This window comes from Vombatus ursinus, unplaced genomic scaffold (assembly GCF_900497805.2).
Source record: "Vombatus ursinus unplaced genomic scaffold, bare-nosed wombat genome assembly UNPS02009994.1, whole genome shotgun sequence".
Classification (NCBI taxonomy): Eukaryota; Metazoa; Chordata; class Mammalia; order Diprotodontia; family Vombatidae; genus Vombatus; species Vombatus ursinus.
In genome coordinates this window covers 7,308,304-7,327,730 of record NW_020949772.1, presented here as the reverse complement: position 1 = coordinate 7,327,730, position 19,427 = coordinate 7,308,304, and the positions used below count along the sequence as shown (strand labels likewise).

Here is a 19,427-nt window from a genome sequence, read left to right as displayed (position 1 = left end):
TGGGGGAGGGGAGTTTGGGGGCTGCTGTGGACAGATATAGATGGTTCAGGATAAGGCCTTAAAAGGAAGGGACTGGCAAAGGAGAGATGAAAGGACTTCAAGGAATTTTCAAGAATTTTTAAGAAGGAAGGAACCCTAAATGCTGGTAGCATCAGGGAAAATTACTGTTTAAGAGGAGGTAGGTAGCACCTGAGCTGAGCTTTGAAGAAAGTTAAAGAATGTGAAAGGCAGAGGTGAGGAGGGAGTGTCTTCTAGGCACATGATGTCCTATCATGGAAGGTTTTCCAGGAACAAGACTTCAGAGCGAATGTAGAGTTAATGAGTCAGCTAGGGAGTGTGTGTAGTAGATAGAGTCCTGGACTTGGAGTCAGGAAGGCTTGAGTTCAAATCTTGCCTCAGGCACTTACTAGCTATGTTACCCCAGTACATCATTTAACCTCTGCCTCAGTTTCCTCAATGATAAAATGAGGATAATAATAACATACTTCTCAGGATTATTGTGAACATCAAATGAGGTAATATATGTAAAATACTTTGTAAACCTAATATGCTATTTTAGTACTAGCTGCTATGGTGGTGATGATGATGACATCTATGAAGAGTCATAATGTGAACAACAAGAAAAGTAGGTTGGGGCCCAGATTTTGGAGGATCTTAAAATGACCATTGGTTGGTATTCCCTTATAGAGCAAAAAGGAACCATTTAAGTTTTTAATCAGGAGAGGAAGATGGTCAGACCTGTGCGTTATGAAGATTTTTTGTAACTGTATAAAAGGCAGATTAGAGAGGTGAAAAATTCTAGATTATGTGGTGATATGTGAGTTGAGAAAAAGTAGGATTCAATGTGGCCTAACAGTGTACTTAGGCAAGGCCTCTTAGAGAAGGCTGAGCTTAAAAATTCTGAAAATTACAGTATTAATAAAATTGAAAGCAAAAAAATTTGAACTTCTAAATGTAGGAGGTGGGGAAAAAAACTTTTTTTTTTTTTGGTCTAGGCAGAGGGGTTAAGTGACTTGCCTGGGGTCACACAGCTACTAAGTGGAGAGTGTCTGAGGTGGGATTTGAACTCAGGTTCTCCTGACTCCAGGGCTGGTGCTCAAACCACTTCGCCACCTAGCTGCCCCAAACACTTTATTTTTTAAAAGAGAAGAAAATCAAATTGTAATAGAAATGAAAAAAATTAAAAATGGGGAAAAAAATGCTTAGAGGAAATAAAAGAAATTGTCAGAAACTATTTTACCCAATTATATGCTAACAGAAATACTTAAAAAATATAAAATGCTCAGATTAACACAAGAAGAAATATTATTTAAATAGCCCACCATTGGCAAAATAAATTGAATAAGCTACAAATGAATTCCCAAGGGAAGAAGTTCAAGAGCAGAGAGATGATTGTGAGGAGGAACAGTGGACTGAGTGTAGGTATTGGATTCAAGATCTAAATTCAAATCCCACCTCAGGCATGCAGCTGTGTGATCCTGGGTGAGTCACGTGGCTTTTCTCTGCTTCACTTCCCTCATCTGTAAAATGAGGGTGGGAATAGCACCTATCTCACAAGGTTGATGTAGGGATCAATGGAAATAATACATGTAAATGCTTTTCCGCCGGTCAGCCAACATTTATTAAGTGCTGCATGCCTATAAGCACTGGGGATACAAAAACAGGCAGAAGGTAATCCTTGCTTTTAAGACACATCTAGGCCCAGGGGATAGACAGTGTGCAAAGATGGACAAAGTAAATTACGTACAGGATAGATGGGAAATGATTGACAGAGGGAAGGCACTAGAATTTGGGAATTAAAGGAACCCAAGGAGGTCAGTGGTCAGAACCAAGGAGGGAGAACATTCCAGGCATGGGGAATTCCGAGAAAACCGCTCAAAGCGAAGATATGGAGTGTCTGGTTTGTGGAATAGCCGAGAAGCCAGTGGGACTAGATCATTGGACTGAAGAGTACATGGTGGGGAGTAAGGTGTGAGAACACTGGAAAGGCAGGGAGGGGGTGCTGGGTTATGAAACAGATCATTTTGTGTTTGACCCTGGAAGCCATAGAGAGCTACTGCAGTTTAATTAGGGGGGTGGGGGGGAGGGCTGACATGATCATATCTTTGCTTTAGGAAAATCACTTTAGTGGCTGAATGGAGGGTGGGCCAGAGTGGGGAGAGACTTGAGATAGGCAGGCCCACTGGCAGGCTATTGAAATAATCCTGGTATGAGGTGGTGAAGGTGGCAGTGTCAGAAGAAAGAAGGAGGTATAATCTGAGAGGTGTTGGAAAGATGAAAGTGACAGGCTTTAAGCAACCCATTGGATATTAGGGGGTAAGATGACTCCTCCATTGCAAGTCTGGAGGACTGGGAAGATACTTTACAAGTGAATTAATAAAAAGCAAGAACATTAATTTCATTATCATACAAATTGTTTGCAGTAATAGGAAAAGAGGGCATCCTTCCAGTCTCTTTCAGTACTACATATATGGTCTTGATACTTTGGCAAAACAGAGGGGAAAAGTCCCTAATGAAAAGTAACACACAATTTTTAAATAAAATATTAGCAAATAGGCTACAATAACATATTAGAAAGATTCTGTACTACTACCAGATTGGATTTGTACAAGGAATTCAGGGCTAATTCAACCTAAGGAAGAAATAAACAAATGATATTAATATAAATGAAAAAAACGGTGTGATAGCAATAGATGCTGAAAAACCATTTGACAAGATCTAACACTTACTGCTGTTGAGAATACTGGGAAGCAGAGGAATAAATGGACTTTTCCTTAATATAGTACACATCTATCTAAAACAAAGAACAAAAATGGAGGGCTTTCCAGTATGATCGAGGTAAAGCAAGGGTGCCCATGATCATGTAGGTAACATAATCTTAGAAAGGCTAAATAGAGTAATGAAAGAAGAAAGAGATAGAGGACAAAGAAGAAAGTAATTTATTGCTTTTTTGGCAGAGAATATTGTTTACTTAGAAACATCTAGAGTCAGCCAAAACTTAATTGAAACCAAGTCAGCGAAGTTGCAGGATATAAAATAAATTCACATAAATCACCAGCATTCCTATATGTCACCAACAAAACCAAACAAGAAGAGCTAAAAAGAGAATTCCATTCAAAATAACTTCAGAAGACATAAAGTATTTTGAGTGTGTCTACCATGATACATCCAAGAACTATGTAAGCCCTGCTATAAAACACTCTGCAGAAATAAAGCCAGACTTAAATAATTGGAGAAATGTTAATTGCTCATGGGTAGGTCAAATCAATATGATAAAAGTAACAATGCCACCTAAATTAATTTACTCAGTGCTGTGCTAATCAGTAATCAAAGGATTAGAATTTGAACTAAAAAGAATTAGAATTTATTGTTAACTAATTAGTTAGAATCAGAGCTAGAAAAAATGAATTCATATGGAGGATCAAAAGATCTGGAATCTCAAGGATGATAATAAAATGGTAAGAAAGGGCATCTGCCAGTGCCAGACCTCAAACTGTACCACAAAACAGTAATAATTAAAATGATTTTGTACTAGTTTAAAAATAGAGAAATTGATCAGTAGAACTGATTAAGTACATAATATAAAACAAGTGAACACAGTAAGTAGCGTAGTTTTCAATAAACCCAAAGACCCCATTCACTTATATAGGGTAGGTATTTACTATTTGACAAAAATTTTGGGGGGAAAGCAGAAAGCAGTTTGTCAGAAATATAGTATAGAACATTTGCGCATTATATAACCAAGATAAACTCAAAATGGAAATATGACTTAGACATAAGAGGTAAAACATAAGTAGAGGAGCATGTCAAACCTTTCAGGTGTATGAATAGGGGAAGAGTTCATAACCAAGCAATGGAGAGAATCACAGAAAATAAAATGGAAATTTTTGACTATATAAAATTGATAAGTTTTTGCCCAAACAAATCTGTTGCAGTAACAATTAGAAGGGAAAGAGATAACTGAAATCTCTGCAGTAAGGTTTCTTTGATCAAGGGCTCATGTCAGAGATACATAGGGCATGGATTCAAATTTATAAGGTTTTGAGCTATTTTCCAATAGATTAGCGGTCAAATGATAAGAACAGGCAATTTTTAAAAGAAGAGGACCAAGCCATCAATAACCATATGAAAAAGTGTTCCAAAATACTAATACTCAGAGAAATGCACATTAAAATGACTTGGAAGTTCTACTTCACACCCACTAGATTGGCGAAGATGACAGAAGAGAAAAATACGTGTTGAAGGGGCTGTGGGAAAACAGACAACAGAGATCCATTATTGGTAGAGAGTTGATTGGCCCAGCCATTCTGAAAAGAAATAGGGAACTTTGCCCAAAGAGTTACTAACGTGTGCATACTCCTTAACCCCGGTAAACCACTAACTAGTACTATACCTCAGAGAGATTAAAGAAAGAGGGAAAGCAGCCATATGTACAAAAATATTTATAGTTGCTTTTTCCTTAGTAGCCTCAAACTCGAAACTAGGGGGCTGGCCACCTTTGGGAATATGACTTAACAAATCTTGGCATATGAATATAGTGGAATATTATTGTGCCAAAAGAAATTATGAAATGGACAGTGTATGAACTGATGTAGTAAAGTGAGAACTAGAGCAATTTACGCAATGACAACTTTATAGAGAAAAACAACCTTGAAGTCTGATGAATGCAGTGATAAACTGCAAGCCCAGAGGACTGAAGATGAATCATGGCACTCAGCTCTTTTCAGAGAAGTTATGGACTTAAAATGGCCAATGTGGAAATTTGTTTTGCTGGACTATTTGTATTTATTGTGAAGATTTTGTTTTTGTTTAATTGGTGGAGTGGTGGGAGGGAGAGATGATTAGTACTTGTAAAAATAAATTTTGAAGAGTTAAAAAAAAATTTGAGGGACTTGAGCTGAACCTTCAAGGATTGGGGACATTGAAAAAGCCAGCCTGGCTGGTGTGACCCATTTGTTTTTGTTAGTATCAGAAGGTGTTGAATTCCAAAGTCAAGATTTTAGACTTTACTCATTGAAAAAAAGAATTTTTTTTTAAAGTAAGAGAAGGCTTTGGCGAAAGAACATATTCCAACTTTGCAGTCATCATCAAAGCATCCATTAGGTATCTTCCTATTCATGGATAAGTAAGCTCTGTCATAGGCTCTCCTCTTTTCCATTTATATTTCCTCCATTGGTGATCTCAGCTGCCATGAGTTCAATTATCATCTCCCTGCACATGACTCCAAAATCTATATATCTGACCAAAAACTCTCCCCTCAAGTTTAATCTGAAATTACCAATTGCCTGTTGGACATCACCTGGCTATCTCACACCAGTATATCTAAAATAGATATTTTCTTCCCAGACCCAACTCTCAGGTTTTCCTGTTTCTATTGAGAGAGCACTATAACTACTATTCTTAATCCCCTATAGTAAACATTTGTCATGTATGGTTGATTCTATCTGTGCAACATCTCTTGTGTCAGTTGGCTTCTTTCCATTCACACAGAGATCTACTTTAGTTCAGGCCCTCATCACTTGTCACCTAGTCAACTGTACTGGTTTCTTAATTGATCTCCTAGCTTCTCTTCTTTCCTTTCCAATCTATCTTCTACACAGTCGTCCAGTTGATATTCCTAAAACACTGCTTTTGCCATGTTACATTTCCACAACTTCCCCTTTAAAAAAACTTAGCAGGTCTCTATTACCTCTGGGATGAAAAGATCGAATCCTCAACTTGGCATTTGAAACCCTTCATAATCTGATTCCTGGCGCTCTAATTTTGTTCCGTGTTACTCTCCTTGACCCACTGTGGGTCCAGTCAAACTGGCCTCCTAACTGGTGTCCCCTACACAATATTCCGTCTCCTGTTCTTGGCCTGTGATCATGTGGTCCTCCATGTCTGACATCCTTCCAAAGCACAGCTCAGGGGCTCCTCTTCAAGAGGTTGTCGTTCTGGATCTCTGCACCTTTTTCAGTTTTTAATGCTCTTTGAGTGTTGGTTTGTATAGTTTGTGTTTGCTTACACTTAGGTCTCTACATTGTATTACACTAAAGAAAGTTTGCTCCTTGAGTATACCAGGACTATTTCTTTTTTGTTGTTTTGGTATTCCCAGTACCTAGCCCGGTGTCTGGCACATAGGATGTCTTTAATAAATGTTTGGAGCATTGATTGGAGCCACAGACCTATCCTCTGAAAATCCAACACCCGGATTTTGTAGGAACTCTAATGTGGAAGCCGTTAAATTATAGAAAAGCTTGAGAGGAAGGCTGGATGGGAAGCTCATGGTAACAGTTGGGCCAGAGTATCTGGAGTGCTCATTTTTATGTGTCTAGTGAAGTCTAGGGGAAATTTCATTTGGATGATCTCATCTATAAATCTGGAAGATGCTTTTGGTCTGAGTTTTATAAAGGTATGTTTTGTTGGTTTAATGATTCACAGAATGATATTTGACTCTTGGTTTTTTAGTCACTTGAAGCCTTAAGAGCTAAACTTGAAATAATGGGTCTGAGTGCTCTTACACAGTTTTTAAGTTCATTCATCTTAATGCTTTGAGAATCCAAATTAACACTGGTTTCAAGCTATGAGGGTTTGGGGTTCTAGAGGGGACTTCTTTCTTCCCTCAGTCAGTGGAGGACAGAGGCTCCTTTTAGAAAGCGATGCCTACAGCTGCAGGAGCTTATTTTTAGGGTTGGGGGATGTGGCAATGTTATTTTATCCTCTGAAATGTACAGGCGGCTTCGAATTTCTCTGGCCCTTAATAAGTGTAAGTAGCTCACCTTGCCTTGAAGTTGCCTAATAATAGCAATAATGCTGGAGTTTATTTAGGATAGTTCTTCAAAGGATCTTGGAGCTGTTTGCCGCCTAATTGGCCACCTCTCCTCCCACCAATCCTGAGAGTCAGGCAGTCTGTAGGGAAACTAAGGGGGAGGGTGGCTGCAACTCTTTTTTTTTTTTTAAAGGGACCTGACTAGAGTTTCTTAGCCAATCAGAGGAGATTGCAGTAGTTAGATTGAGGTGCCCTGCCTCCAGTCATACATTGTATTTGTAAAAAAGCAGATCAACTCCCGATTGCATTGTTTTACCCGATGTGTAAGACAGGTTGGGATTTGTTTCATATATAAAGCTGTTGAAAAGAATATTTGAATGAAGTAATTATCACCTTTTCATTTCACTTAAATCTTTTTCTTCTCCTTTCTGTGGCAGTGGGGATAATGGCCATCTGACATAGGCTCACTCCCCTTCCCCCCAGCTTGTCCACATTTCCTTTCTGACCCTCTAAGTTAGCATGATGTCCTGAGTCAAGGAGAATGAGCGAAATTGATAATAATTACTCTTAAATGCACAGAGGCTTTAAAGTAGCAGATTAGGTGAGAAGCTTTTGTGTACATGAAAACTTCTTACAGGTGAAGTGTGATTTCTTAAACCCAGATGTGTGCACAAATTCAGATTAGCCCACCCAGATTATTACTCTTAACATTCTTTCCAAGGTCATGGTGACTAATGATGCTTGGTTGTTGTTCAGTCATCTCCAACCCCATAGACACTAATACTGTCCATAGGGTTTTCTTGGCAAAGAAAATGGAGTGGTTTGCCATTTCTTTCTCCAGTGGATTAAGGCAAACAGAGGTAAGTGACTTGCCCAGGGTCACACAGCTAGTAAGTGTCTGAGGCTGCATTTGAATTCAGGTCTTCCTGACTCCAGGCCCAGCACTCTCAACTGAGTTACCTAGCTGCCTCAACTAATGGTGCATCAAAGGTAATAAACACTTGAAGTGTAAAATAAAAGAGTTATATGTTTGTATAAGTTTTTCCTCCTTACAATTCACAGTAAATCTTTCATTCTATTTTCCACTTTCTTTTATGACTTAGACTAGTGTTAATTATTTGGAAACCCCTTCTCCCCACACATAGTCGTGTAAGGAAAGATGCTGAGGTTCTTGGACTCAGTGTCTCTTCTAAGAGAGTGAGTACTCGAGGCTTGGTTGATTTCATGGTTTTCTTTCTGGATTATTTGAGAGACCTGCTGGCCCCATGCTAGAAACAAAGTTCCTTTAGAATATCAGGCATACGCTCTTTGTAAGAGAAGGTTCTTTCTGTGCTCCGAGCAGTAGGGTTGTTCTGCTTCTAGCCCCGGGGAATAAAGAGAAACCAGAGTTCCAGGTTCAGATTTTACCAGCTCTGGTGCTATAACATCGAGGATGTCACCCCTATATGTGCTGTCTCATCCTCCACTTTGCTGCCCATGTCCCACTGTGTTTGGAGCCTAACTCGAGCCACCTGCCATGGCCATCAAGCACAGGAACACACACCCTTTCTTCTCCTTTTGCCTGGTTTTCTTTTCTCTGAACATTAAAAACATGCTAGATTTCTGATCCCCTGCCCCTCTGCCTCCAATACTGGTTTAGGCAGAAGATCGACAAGCAGGAGGACATGCCTTTGGTGTCAAGGCTTCTGAGGTTTTTGAACAAAGATGAAGGTCGTTGTTGCACGCCACTGATATAATTCAGTGCGGGGAAGGCCTAGTCCCAAGTATCAGAGTTTAAAGGATGGGAGTGTGGAACTTAATCAGGCAGGATGGTGCAGAGGGAGGAGAGGGAAAGGGAGAGGGGGATGGGAATGAGAGAGAAGTCAGGAAAAAGGCAAGTCATGAGCATTGCTGGAAGAGGATCAGAACAGGAGTTTGACTCTGTGATTCTATCTCTTTCCTTCTTGTTACAATCATTTCCCTAGACTTAGTATTTGTGCCTAAAATAGGCTTCATTGTTTTACAGCTAGCTAGAGCTTTCATGGAGAGAATGGATCAGCCTAGCTGACCCACATTGGCTGAGAGAGGGGAGCCAGAAAGTTCTCATCCTGGCTTACTAGGTGGAAAGACGGGACCTGTCCCACCTGTCAGGTCTCTGCCACAGACCTTGGAAGAGAGCTTTGCAATTCTGACTCTCATTTTGATACCAGGTACTAGACCAACATTCCTGGGACCCCATAAGATCCCTTCAAATAAAAGGCAAAAGCACTATGTGGCTTTGTGAGTAGGACTGATGTCATGCTTCTGGAGATAGGACTCAAGTGTGGGTGAGGGAGCATGGCCTTGAAATGCTGACAGGTCCGCAAGGAGGAGGCCGGCTCTGCCAGTGTGGGCAGGCTGACGCGAGGTGGTTTTGGAGGGCCAGAATCATGGGAATGATGCCATTATACTTGCCTTCGTTCCCTAGCTTTGGCTGTTCCCCCTCATCCCCGCTCTCTTCAAAGAACCTTTGTCTTGACCGTGGACTGTTAGTCTTGGCTCCCAGCAGCCTTTAGGGACCAGCCCAAATCCTGAAGAAAGGCCAGGGAAGATAAACTAGTCTCAGGCGGGAGGGCGAAGAACTGGAAGTCTTGAACGAGTGAGACAGCATGATACAGGGAAAGAGCACCAGTTTGGAGACAGGGCCTGTGATTGAATCCTAGCTGGGAGACTGTGAAGAAGTCATTTAATCCCTCTGGGTCTCAGTTTCCTCTTTTGCAAAATGAGGAGTTTAGATTAGACGAGCCCTAAAATCAGACCTGAAAGAGATGCTAAAGTCATTCAGTCTCACCCCTTATTTTACTGCTGTCCCCTCCCATTCAAAAAGTAGCCCGTTGTAGAGGCCCACTTAGCCTGCAGAGGCAAAGGCAGGGTGCCATCTGGTAACAGTTGTCTTTTATGTAGCTCATTTAGTCCAACTTTCTTATTGTACAGATGAGAAAACTGAGGCCCAGAGAGATGGAACTTTTTGCTCTTTGTGGCTAATAAGTGACAGAGTCAGAATTTGAACCCAGGTCCTCTGACTCCCATTTAAATACTCTCTCCATTACCTCAGAGTGCCTCACACTTCTCTCTCCCTTTCTGTTGGGGAACCGAGAATCAGACTCCAAAGCCATCTGCCTCCCTTTCCCTTTAATAGTGAGTTAATTATTGGATGCTTGTCTGGAGCTGATTGAATCCAGGTACCTTACTCCTGGCTCTCTGTTCATTTTTTAAAAATTGTTTCAGCACATTTTAGGATTTCCTTAGCAATTGCCAGTTAAATTCTCTGTGATTTATAATCCCAAAAATGTTACTTTCTTAATAACTTTAGTTCCCATGTACTGTGGCATCTGAGTCACCTTTTTCATGTTGTGGTTTTTTTTTTTCTTTCCTGTTTACCTTTTTATGTCTCTCTTGAGTCTTGTATTTGAAGGTCAGATTTTCTGTTGAGCTCTGGTCTTTTCATCAGGAAGGTTTGGAAGTCCCCTATTTTGTTGAATGTCCATCTCCTCCCCTGAAAGATTATGCTCAATTTCTCTAAGTAGTTGATCCTTGGTTGTAATCCAAGCTCTTTTGCTTTATGGAATATTATATTCCATGCCCTCCAGTCTTTTAATGTAGAAGCTGCAAGGTCCTGCCTAATCCTAACTGTGGTTCTATGATGTTTAAATTATTCTTTCTGGCTGCTTGCGGTATTTCTCTTTGATCTGGTAATTTTGGAATTTGACTGTGGTATTCCTTGGCATTTTCAATTTGGGATCTCTTTCAGGAGGTGATGGGTAGATTCTTTCCTTGACTAATTTGCCCTCTGGTTCTCGGACCTCGAGGCACTTTTCTTTGATTTCCTGAAGAATGTTGTCCAGGCTCTTTTTTTCATCATGGTTTTAAGGTAGACCAATAATTTTTAAATTGTCTCTCCTGGATCCATTTTCCAGGTCAGTTGTTTTATCAACAAGGTATTTTATATTTTCTTGTGTTTTTTCATTCTTTTGTTTTTGTTTGACTGATTCTTGCTCTCTCATAGAGTCATTAGCTTCCGCTTGCCCTGTTCTAATTTTTAAGGAGTTGCTTTCTTCTATTAGATTTTGTACCTCCTTTTCCATTTGGTCCATTTTACTTTTTAAGGACTTGTTTTCTACAGTTAATTTTTGTCCTTCCTTTTCCAAGCTACTGACTCTCTCTTGTACTTTTTTAATCTCTCATTTCTTTTCTCCATTTTTCTTCTACCTCTCTTATTTGACTTTTAAAATCCTTCTTGAGCTCTTCCAAGAAGACTTTTTGGGCTTGAGACTAGTTCATATGTGGGTATATTAACAATGTTGTCCTCTTCTGAATTTGTGCCTTGATCTTCCCTTTCCCCAAAATAAGAATCTATGGTCATTTTCCGTTTCTGCTGGTGTTTGCCTGTTTTCTGATTTTTTACCAAAAAAAAACTGTTGAGTTTCTCCTGCTGGAGTGAAGGGGGTACTTACCTAAGCTTCTTTTCCTGCTCACTGGGGCCTTGTACTTGAATGTTTGACTGCTGGTCACCTGGGCCTTGCACAGGGATATTTCGCTGCTGGTGAGTTTCTGTCAGCCTGGGGCTTTTCTTCTGGAGTTGTGCTTCCCAGAGTTGTGTTGAGGTACCAGTGATTTGGCTGCTGGAGAAGGCCATCGCCTGTGGTTGTATTCCAAGCTGGTGTCTACCAGTTTCCTTTCCAGTATTGAGGCTCTAGGGGGTCCTGGTGTTGGCATTTGCCTGTTCCGCCAACCTGGGTCTCAGGATCTCCCCCTGGTAGGCTGAAGTGGGGCTTGCAGTGACATCTCTAATCCTGTACTCCTTCCCCAGAGCAAGAGGGGCCTTTCCCATTAATCCCCCAAGCTTCCTGGGCCACAAGACTGTAGCGCCCTGTCTTTTTGCTGGTTCAGGGTTTTTCCTGGGTCGATATTTTCTGGACTTTCAGAGGTCAATAAAGGAGGGTGGGAGTGACTTACTTCGTACTCTGCCATCTTGGCTCCCAGGAGTGGAACTCCCAGAACCATTTCTTTAGAGGCCTGAGTCATCTTTTTCACTAGAATAGTGTGTCTCTGTTTTAAAGGGAGTTTGTAAGAGATCTCGATCTGCCAGTGCAAGCTGAGAGGAAGGCGTTTTAGATTTTAAGGAGTAAATATACTTTTTATTGGGGGGCAGGGGGCAGAATGGTGGTGTCACTCCATGGCAGTGTGAAGATGTTACTTTCATGGAGGAACTTGTGTGCCAATTGGCGACCTTGGGGGGCTGAGGATGACCTTGGAGGGTGAGGGCCAGACCTCACAGCAGGCCTTTGGCCAAGCCTTAAGGGGCCAAGAATGTTCCTGTGGAATGTGGACCCATGGGAGGATCAGCCTCTTCAGAGAAGTGAGCTAAAACAGGAGGGGGAAAGGTAAAGATGTTCCATTGCAGATGAGTGTGAAGACAGGTTCTGCTGTTCCTTTTGGCCAGAACAGTGCTGTGGAGCTCCTTCTGGGGCAGGGCTGGCACTTTCCTTGGCTCTTTAGAAAGCTGGATTGGCTTAGCCGAGCTGCTGCTGCTCACCCGAGCTGCTGCTGCTCACCACAGTTGCTCCTGATCTAGAATCTCCAAGTTTTGGGTGGACAAGAGACAGAATCCTTGGTTCAAACTGCTGTAATCCTTTCCCTTTTGCTTGGGTTTTATTTCTATTCTTAGTTTTTATACTGTGTTTCATGTTCCACGAGCTCCTTAGACTGACTTTAGAGGTGGATTTCAGGGGTTAATTGTGAGGCACAGGCACAATGGTGACATCCTACATAAACAGTGACAGAATTTTAGAGTTGGAAGAAACCTCAGCAATCATCTGGACCAACCAGTCCCTGAAAAAGAATTTTCATAGGCTCCCCAGTAAATGTCTCCTCCCTGTTTCCCCCTCCTCTACCCTTCCTCCCCGTCTCTGCTTGTGGTCCTTTTTCTAAATGTTAGTATGGTTTTCTTTGATACCCTCATTTTCACTGGGCATCTAATCCTCTGTCGGAGTTGGGGAAGGGGGGGATATCCTGTGGAGACTATAAATCTAAAATAACTATATAGATGTGTTGGTGGGTACCTGTTACCACTATACAAAAGCTACCATGATTTACTAATGTTGAAGTGGGAAGTTTGTATCGCCCTAATCACAGACTTCATAGGTCACATACTGTCCAACATGATTAGCCTAAGGGAAGGACCACTTCAGCCCCAGGCATTTACCTTCTCTGAAATCTAATTTAATCTGCCTTCTTTCAGACTATTCAAGAAATATGAGAGCCTGCCCAGAGGAATATTGCCATTTATTTTATTCTATTTCTGAAAAAACAATCCGTCTTGTCTCCAGACACAGACAGAGCCATGGTGACAACAAGGGTAGAATTGCTCTGCCGACATTGGTGCATCATCCAAATGTTCCTCGGCTCTTGTCTCAGTGCTGGCCTCTTCTTCCTGGAGGGGACTCAAGCATTCTGATAACCAGGGACTGGTTGCTTTCCTCCCTGGTTTTGTTATTCTCGACCTTATCTTTTGATGAGGAATGCCTTGTTAAGTGGAAGGAACAGGAGGGAAGGAGGAGACATGAGACCATTTTGGGGGGATTATTTTAAAAAAATAAAGTGTGTGCATTTTTAGAACTATATACTACGGATATTTTATCCTCTCAGGGTCCTCCAGCTAGTAGTAACAGCAGCAGCTAGCATTCAGGAGGTACGTTACTAATATTTCTTTTGATCCTCACAGCAACCCTGGGAGGTAGAGGCTGTTATTGTCTCTCTCTTGTTTTATGGATAAGGAAACTGAAGTAGGCAGAAATCGCTTGGTGTCACACAGCTAGTGAGTTTTTGATGCCAGATTTATACCAGGTCTTGGTGCCCCCAGACCTCTATTTTCTTTCTTTTATATACATTTCTTTTATATACATTTTATATGTATGTATTTAATAATTTATTCTCAATTACATGTAAAAAACCATTTTTAAAATTTGTTTTTAAAAATTGAGTTCCAAATTCTTTCCTTCCCTCTCTCACCTCTCCCATCATTGAGAAGGCCAGCAAGAAAAATAAAGTTTTTTTAAAAAGTATACTTTGATCTGCATTCAGACCTCATCTGTTCTTTCTCTGGAGATGAATAGCATTTTTCATCCTAAGTCCTTCAGTCTTTAAAAAAAAAAGGTGGGAGGGAATTTCTTGGATCTTTGCATTACTGAGTGTAGCTGAGTCATTCACAGTTGGTCATCATCATACAGTATTACCATTACTATATACAATGTTTCCTTGGTTCTGCTCACTTCACTTTGTATCAGTATAAGTGTTTTCAGGTTTTTGTGAAAGCTTCCTGCTCATCATTTCTTACAGCACAATCATATGCCACAGTTTGTTTAGCCATTCCCCAATTGATGGGCATTCCTTCAATTTTCAATTCTTTGCCACCACAAAAAGAGCTGCTATAATTTATTTATTTATTTATTTTTACATATAGGTCCTTTTCCTTTTTGTTTTTTATTTCTGGTATACAGACATAATGGTGATGTTGCTGGGTCAAAGGGTATGTGCATGGTTTTATAGCCCTTTGGGCATAGTTCCAAATTGCTTTCCAGAATGGTGGGATCAGTTCACAACTCCATCAACAGAGCATTAATGTCTCAGTTTTCCCACATCCCCTCCAACATTTGTCATTTTCCTTTTCTGTTATATTAGTCAATTTGACAGGTGTGAGGTGGTACTCAGAGTTGCTTTAATTTGCATTTCTCTAATTTTTTTCACATGATTTAGATAGCTTTGATTACTTCATCTTAAAAAAGGCCTGTTCATATACTTTGACTATTTATCAGTTAGAGAATAGCTTTTATTTTTATAAATTTGACCTAGTTCTCCATATGTTTGAATAATGAGGCCTTTATCAGAGACACTTGCTGTAAAAAAATTTTCACACTTAAGGTTATAGTGTATTTCCCTCCATCCTGTTTTTCCTCATTTATACTACTCTCTCTCTTTGCACCCTGTCCATCCTCAAAAGTGGTTTGCTTTTGACTACTACCTCCCCCAATCTGCCTTCCCTTATATCAGCCCCCCCTTCCCCCCTCACTTGCTTGTAGAGTAAAAAAGATTTCTATACCTGAGTTTGTATGATATTCCCTCTTTGAGCCAGTTCAGATGAGAGTAAAGCTCATATGCTCCCGCCCATTTCCCCCATCTCTCCCTCCACTGTAAAAGCTCTTTCATGCGTCTTTTATATGAGATAATTTATCCGATTCTTCTCCCTTCCCCTTCTTCCAGTGCATTCCTCTTTCTCACCCTTTAATTTTACTTTTTAAACAATTAACCTGTCATATTCAGCTCACACCCATGTCATCTGTCAATGTATACTCCTTCTAACTACCCTAATAATGATAAAGTTTTTAGTAGTTACAAGTATCATTTTCCCATATAGGAATGTAAACAGTTTAACCTTATTGAATCCTTTGTGATTTTTCTTTCCTGTTTACATTTTTGAGATTCTCTTGAGTCTTGTATTTGAAAATCCAATTTTCTATTCAGCTCTGATCTTTTCATCAGGAATGCTTGATAGTCCTGGATTCCATTGAATGTCCATTCCCCACCCCCACCCCCCAAGGATTATGCTCACTTTTGCTGGGTAGGTGATTCTTGGTTGTAACCCTAGTTCCTTTGCTCTCCAAAATATCATATCCCAAGCCCTCTAATCCTTTAATGTAGAAGCTGCTCTTGTGTTATCCTTACCATGGCTCCACAATATTTGAATTGTTTCTGGCTGCTTGCAGTATTTTCTCCTTGACCTGGGAGCTCTGGAATTTGGCTGTAATATTCTTTCGAGTTTTCATTTTGGCATCTCTTTCAGGAGGTGATTGGTGGGTTCTTTCAGTTTCTATTTTACCCTCTGATTGTAGAATATCAGGGCATTTTTCCTTGATAATTTCTTGAAAGATGATGCCTTTTTTTTTTTTAATCATGGCTTTCAGGTAGTCCAATAATCCTTAAATTATCTCTTTGATCTATTTTCCAGGTCTGTTGTTTCTTCAATGAGATATATCACATTTTCTTCTGTTTTTTCATTCTTTTGACTTGGTTTTATTGTTTCTTGATGTCTTGTGGAGTCGTTAGCTTCCACTTGCCTATTCTATTTATTAAGGAAGTATTTTCTTCAGTGAGCTTTTGTACTCCCTTTTCCATGTGGCCGGTTCTGCTTTTTAAGGAGTTCTTCTCTTCATTGGATTTTTGTGCCTTTTACCATTTGACCTATTCTATTTTTTTAAGGTGTTGATTTTCTTCAGTATTTTTTGTACTTCTTTTACCAAGCTATTGGCTCTTTTTTCATGATTTTCTTGCTTTACTCTCATTTCTTTTCCCAAGTTGTCCTTTACTTCTCTTATTTGATTTTTAAAATCCCTTTTTGAGCCCTTTCAGGAATTCTTTTGGGCCTGAGAACAATTCAGATTTTTCTTGGAGACTTTGGAGGTAGTAGTTTTGACTTTGTTGTCTTCTTTTGAGTTTGTGTTTTGATCTTCTGTGTCACCGTGGTAACTTTCTGTGGTTAGGTTCTTTTTTGTTGTTTGCTCATTTTTCTAGTCTACTTCTTGACTTCTAACTTGATGTTAAAAGTTGGCCTCTGCTCCCAGCACTGTCCCAAGCCTTAAATTTTTTGTGCAGCTGTTTTCAGAGTTAGTACTGAGAGTCTGTAAGTTTTCGGTTCTTCCACGGTGATATAATCTTAGGAGAGATGGGTTTCCTACTCTCCTGGCCTGTATTCTGGTCTGTGAGGGATCATAAACACTCTTTTCTGCCCTGGAACTGTGTCTAAGGTTTCTGTTTCCCTGCAGCTGCAAGTTCTGGTATGCTAGCGCCTTGTCTTGAGACCGCAACCCAGGACTATGACATGGATCCGTGTATAGACAGTGCAACAGGGTCCTGTACCCAGTGCCGGCTCAGGGACCTCTGAAATATCTTTCTGAGCAGTTGTCCAATCCATTTACTGTCTGTGGGCTAGAGCTCTGGAAGCCACTGCTGTTGCTGCTACTGATTCAGTTGCCCCCAAGGCCTGCTGGGGCCCAGCCTGTGCTGGTCTGAGTTCCGCTCTTTGGTGTGACAGACCTTTCCTGCCAACCTTCCAAATTGTCTTGGGCTAGAAAATTGTTTCACCCTGTCCTCTTGTAGGTTCTGCCACTCCAGAATTCTTTTTGAAGTTGTTTGGAGGGGAGTTTGGGACAGCTCACACACGTCCCTGCTTTCTCCACCCCCTTGGCTCTGCCCCTGCAACATCTTCTTCCCTGCAGCCATCACTTTTCTTAAATCTAGATAGTCAACACAACAATAAATCTAGCCCTGATTTGTAGTGTTTACCCATCTCTGAGATGTAAATACACTCTTGGGAATAACAGTGGGAGCCAGTTACAAATGACTTCAGCACTCCCTGGATGTTCTGTACTTGGGACCGGTGGTTTGCATAAGGGTTAAATAATTTCTGGAATGTTTGAACTAGAAAGACCTTCAATCTGTCTGGCCACCTCTTTATATGGGAGAGAGTGGAGAATCTTCTGTCACAGCCTTCTTTCCAGATGAAGACTCTGGCATCTAGAGAGGTGAAGGAACTTCCTACACAGTCACACAGAAAGACATCCCCAAATGAAAACTCCCAGTAATATTACAGCCAAATTCCAGAGCTCCCAGGTCAAGGAGAAAATGCTGCAAGCAGCCAGAAAGAAATATTTCAGATATTGTGGAGCTGCAGTCAGGATAACACCTCTGTGGCAGGCATTGTGTTAGGCACTGAGATGTTAAAACAAATAAAGCCATCACTGCTCTCAAATTTGCATTCTAATTCTAATAGAGAAGTTGTTTATCTACACAAATCTGGCACGGTTCATCAACAGTCCAGTTGTCTGGTACATTTGCACCACGTTTTTCTGGGAAGAGGACGCTGAGGGGGAGAATAGAGATTTGCAGATAGGGCCAGGCCTTGCTGCTACTGGTCTTTTGCTCTGGATGCCAGAGGATGCTTCTCTCAGGTGGATAGGGTCGTGAAGGAGACCCTCATGAGTGATGAAGAGTTGGGGTGCTACTTCTGGGCACCCATAGAGTCAGGAGGAAAAAGTAAGTGTTTTCAGATATATCTGCGTGCTGCGTCCACTGGTGCCATCAGGGCCTTGCCATCAATCAGCTAGTTCTTGGAAACATACTTCTCTCATGAGTAGAGGTAGAAATTGTCAGACAGTGGTTGGCCTTACCACTGCTAGTTTCTTCCTCTGCTATATATGATTTATATTGTCTTGAGAGGAGGTGATAAGTTTCATGTAGGGTCTTCAATAGAAACTGAATTTTCGAGTGTAGTTAATGTTCATCAGTAGCTTGTTTTAAAACAAATGCTGGATGGCAGTTTTTCCTTGCCATGCCCAAGTAGGTGGAACAGCTGAGAATTTGCTTTCCTGAGTCATTCTTTGTGTTTGGAGAAAGGGTGTTCTGGGATCCCATGGGTGCCATTTAACAGATGGTGGTGTCCAATGAAGAGCTTTTGCTCATGTTTTCTCTTGCCCTTCTCTTCCTCATGCATCAACCATAAGAAGAAAGATCTGTTTTCAGAGGTGACACTTGTGGCCTAGAGCTCAGGTGAGCTTTCTTTTGCCTTGTGTCTCCTTGGTCTGTAAGCATAACCTAGGGAAATATCAATGGACTAAGAAAGCCATGCTCACAGACTTCAGTGTCTGGAGGGACCTGTCCATTTGGGCCCGAGGCAGGTGTCTGCCCCAGTGGTCGGAGCCAGAGCTGGGTAGCTTGCACTCAGGCTGATCCTGTGTCATGTGTTCGTGGAGGGGTAGCTTTTGCAGTCTTCTGATTGACTACATCATTTTCATGGAAACCATTGAGTTCCTGTTTTTCCTTTTCAGTGGAAAATTGGTATCTCCAAAGTGGAAGAACTTCAAAGGACTGAAGCTGCAATGGAGAGACAAGATCCGGCTCAACAATGCCATCTGGCGGGCATGGTATATGCAGTGTAAGTGCCTACCAAAGCAAGAGGCCTGAGGGCTTCTTAGAAGAGGAGACCAGGATAATTCTGGCAGATGTCAGATCCCTACTGGGAATTCTTCATCCAGAATTTCACTCTGTAGAAAAGATCCATGAGGGCATTGTTTTTGGAGAGTGTTCCCCTTCTCCTAGGTAGTCCCTGGAAACAAGAAACCCAGAGGTAAAACCAAGGCAAGAAGGTGAGCCTGAGGATGTAAGGACAGATACCATCTCCCAGCTGGTTTGGATCCCTATCGTTCCGCAGACTTATACTTTGGAGACTAGGGCATAGCAGTGCATTTGTGTCACGCTAGTGGCTCCTTGAATGAGCTGGGCTCCCTCCTGTGTCCAGGTATTGTTTTTAGGCACTTTTCCTCTGATCTCTACTTCTCGTACCTCTCCAAGTTTAACAGGGAAGATAGCTAAGGAGGGACTCAAGCGTAAGGGAGAGAGCAGCCAGCCTGGGTGGGACGGGGCATGCTGAAATCTTTGGTAGAGTTGCAGTTTCTTCCCTTCTTCCCCCTAGACTTAGAGAAACGGAAGAATCCTGTGTGCCACTTTGTGACTCCCTTGGATGGCTCTGTGGAAGTGGATGAGCATCGCCGGCCAGAGGTGCTTTGGGGAAAATCGCCTTGTGGGGAATGTGGGGGAGCATTGGGGC

General features: G+C 41.3%; 1 protein-coding gene across 2 annotated transcripts in view; it reads left to right on the top strand.

The window, feature by feature from the left end:
- The window catches only part of MLXIP (MLX interacting protein), a 66,104-nt gene that overhangs the window by 24,712 nt on the left and 21,965 nt on the right, over window positions 1–19,427 (top strand). For both annotated transcript variants that reach the window (XM_027853472.1, XM_027853473.1), the window contains exons 2-3: window positions 18,649–18,755; window positions 19,293–19,378. In XM_027853472.1, coding sequence (XP_027709273.1) covers window positions 18,649–18,755; window positions 19,293–19,378 — 193 coding nt within the window. The remainder of the gene's footprint in view (window positions 1–18,648; window positions 18,756–19,292; window positions 19,379–19,427) is intronic.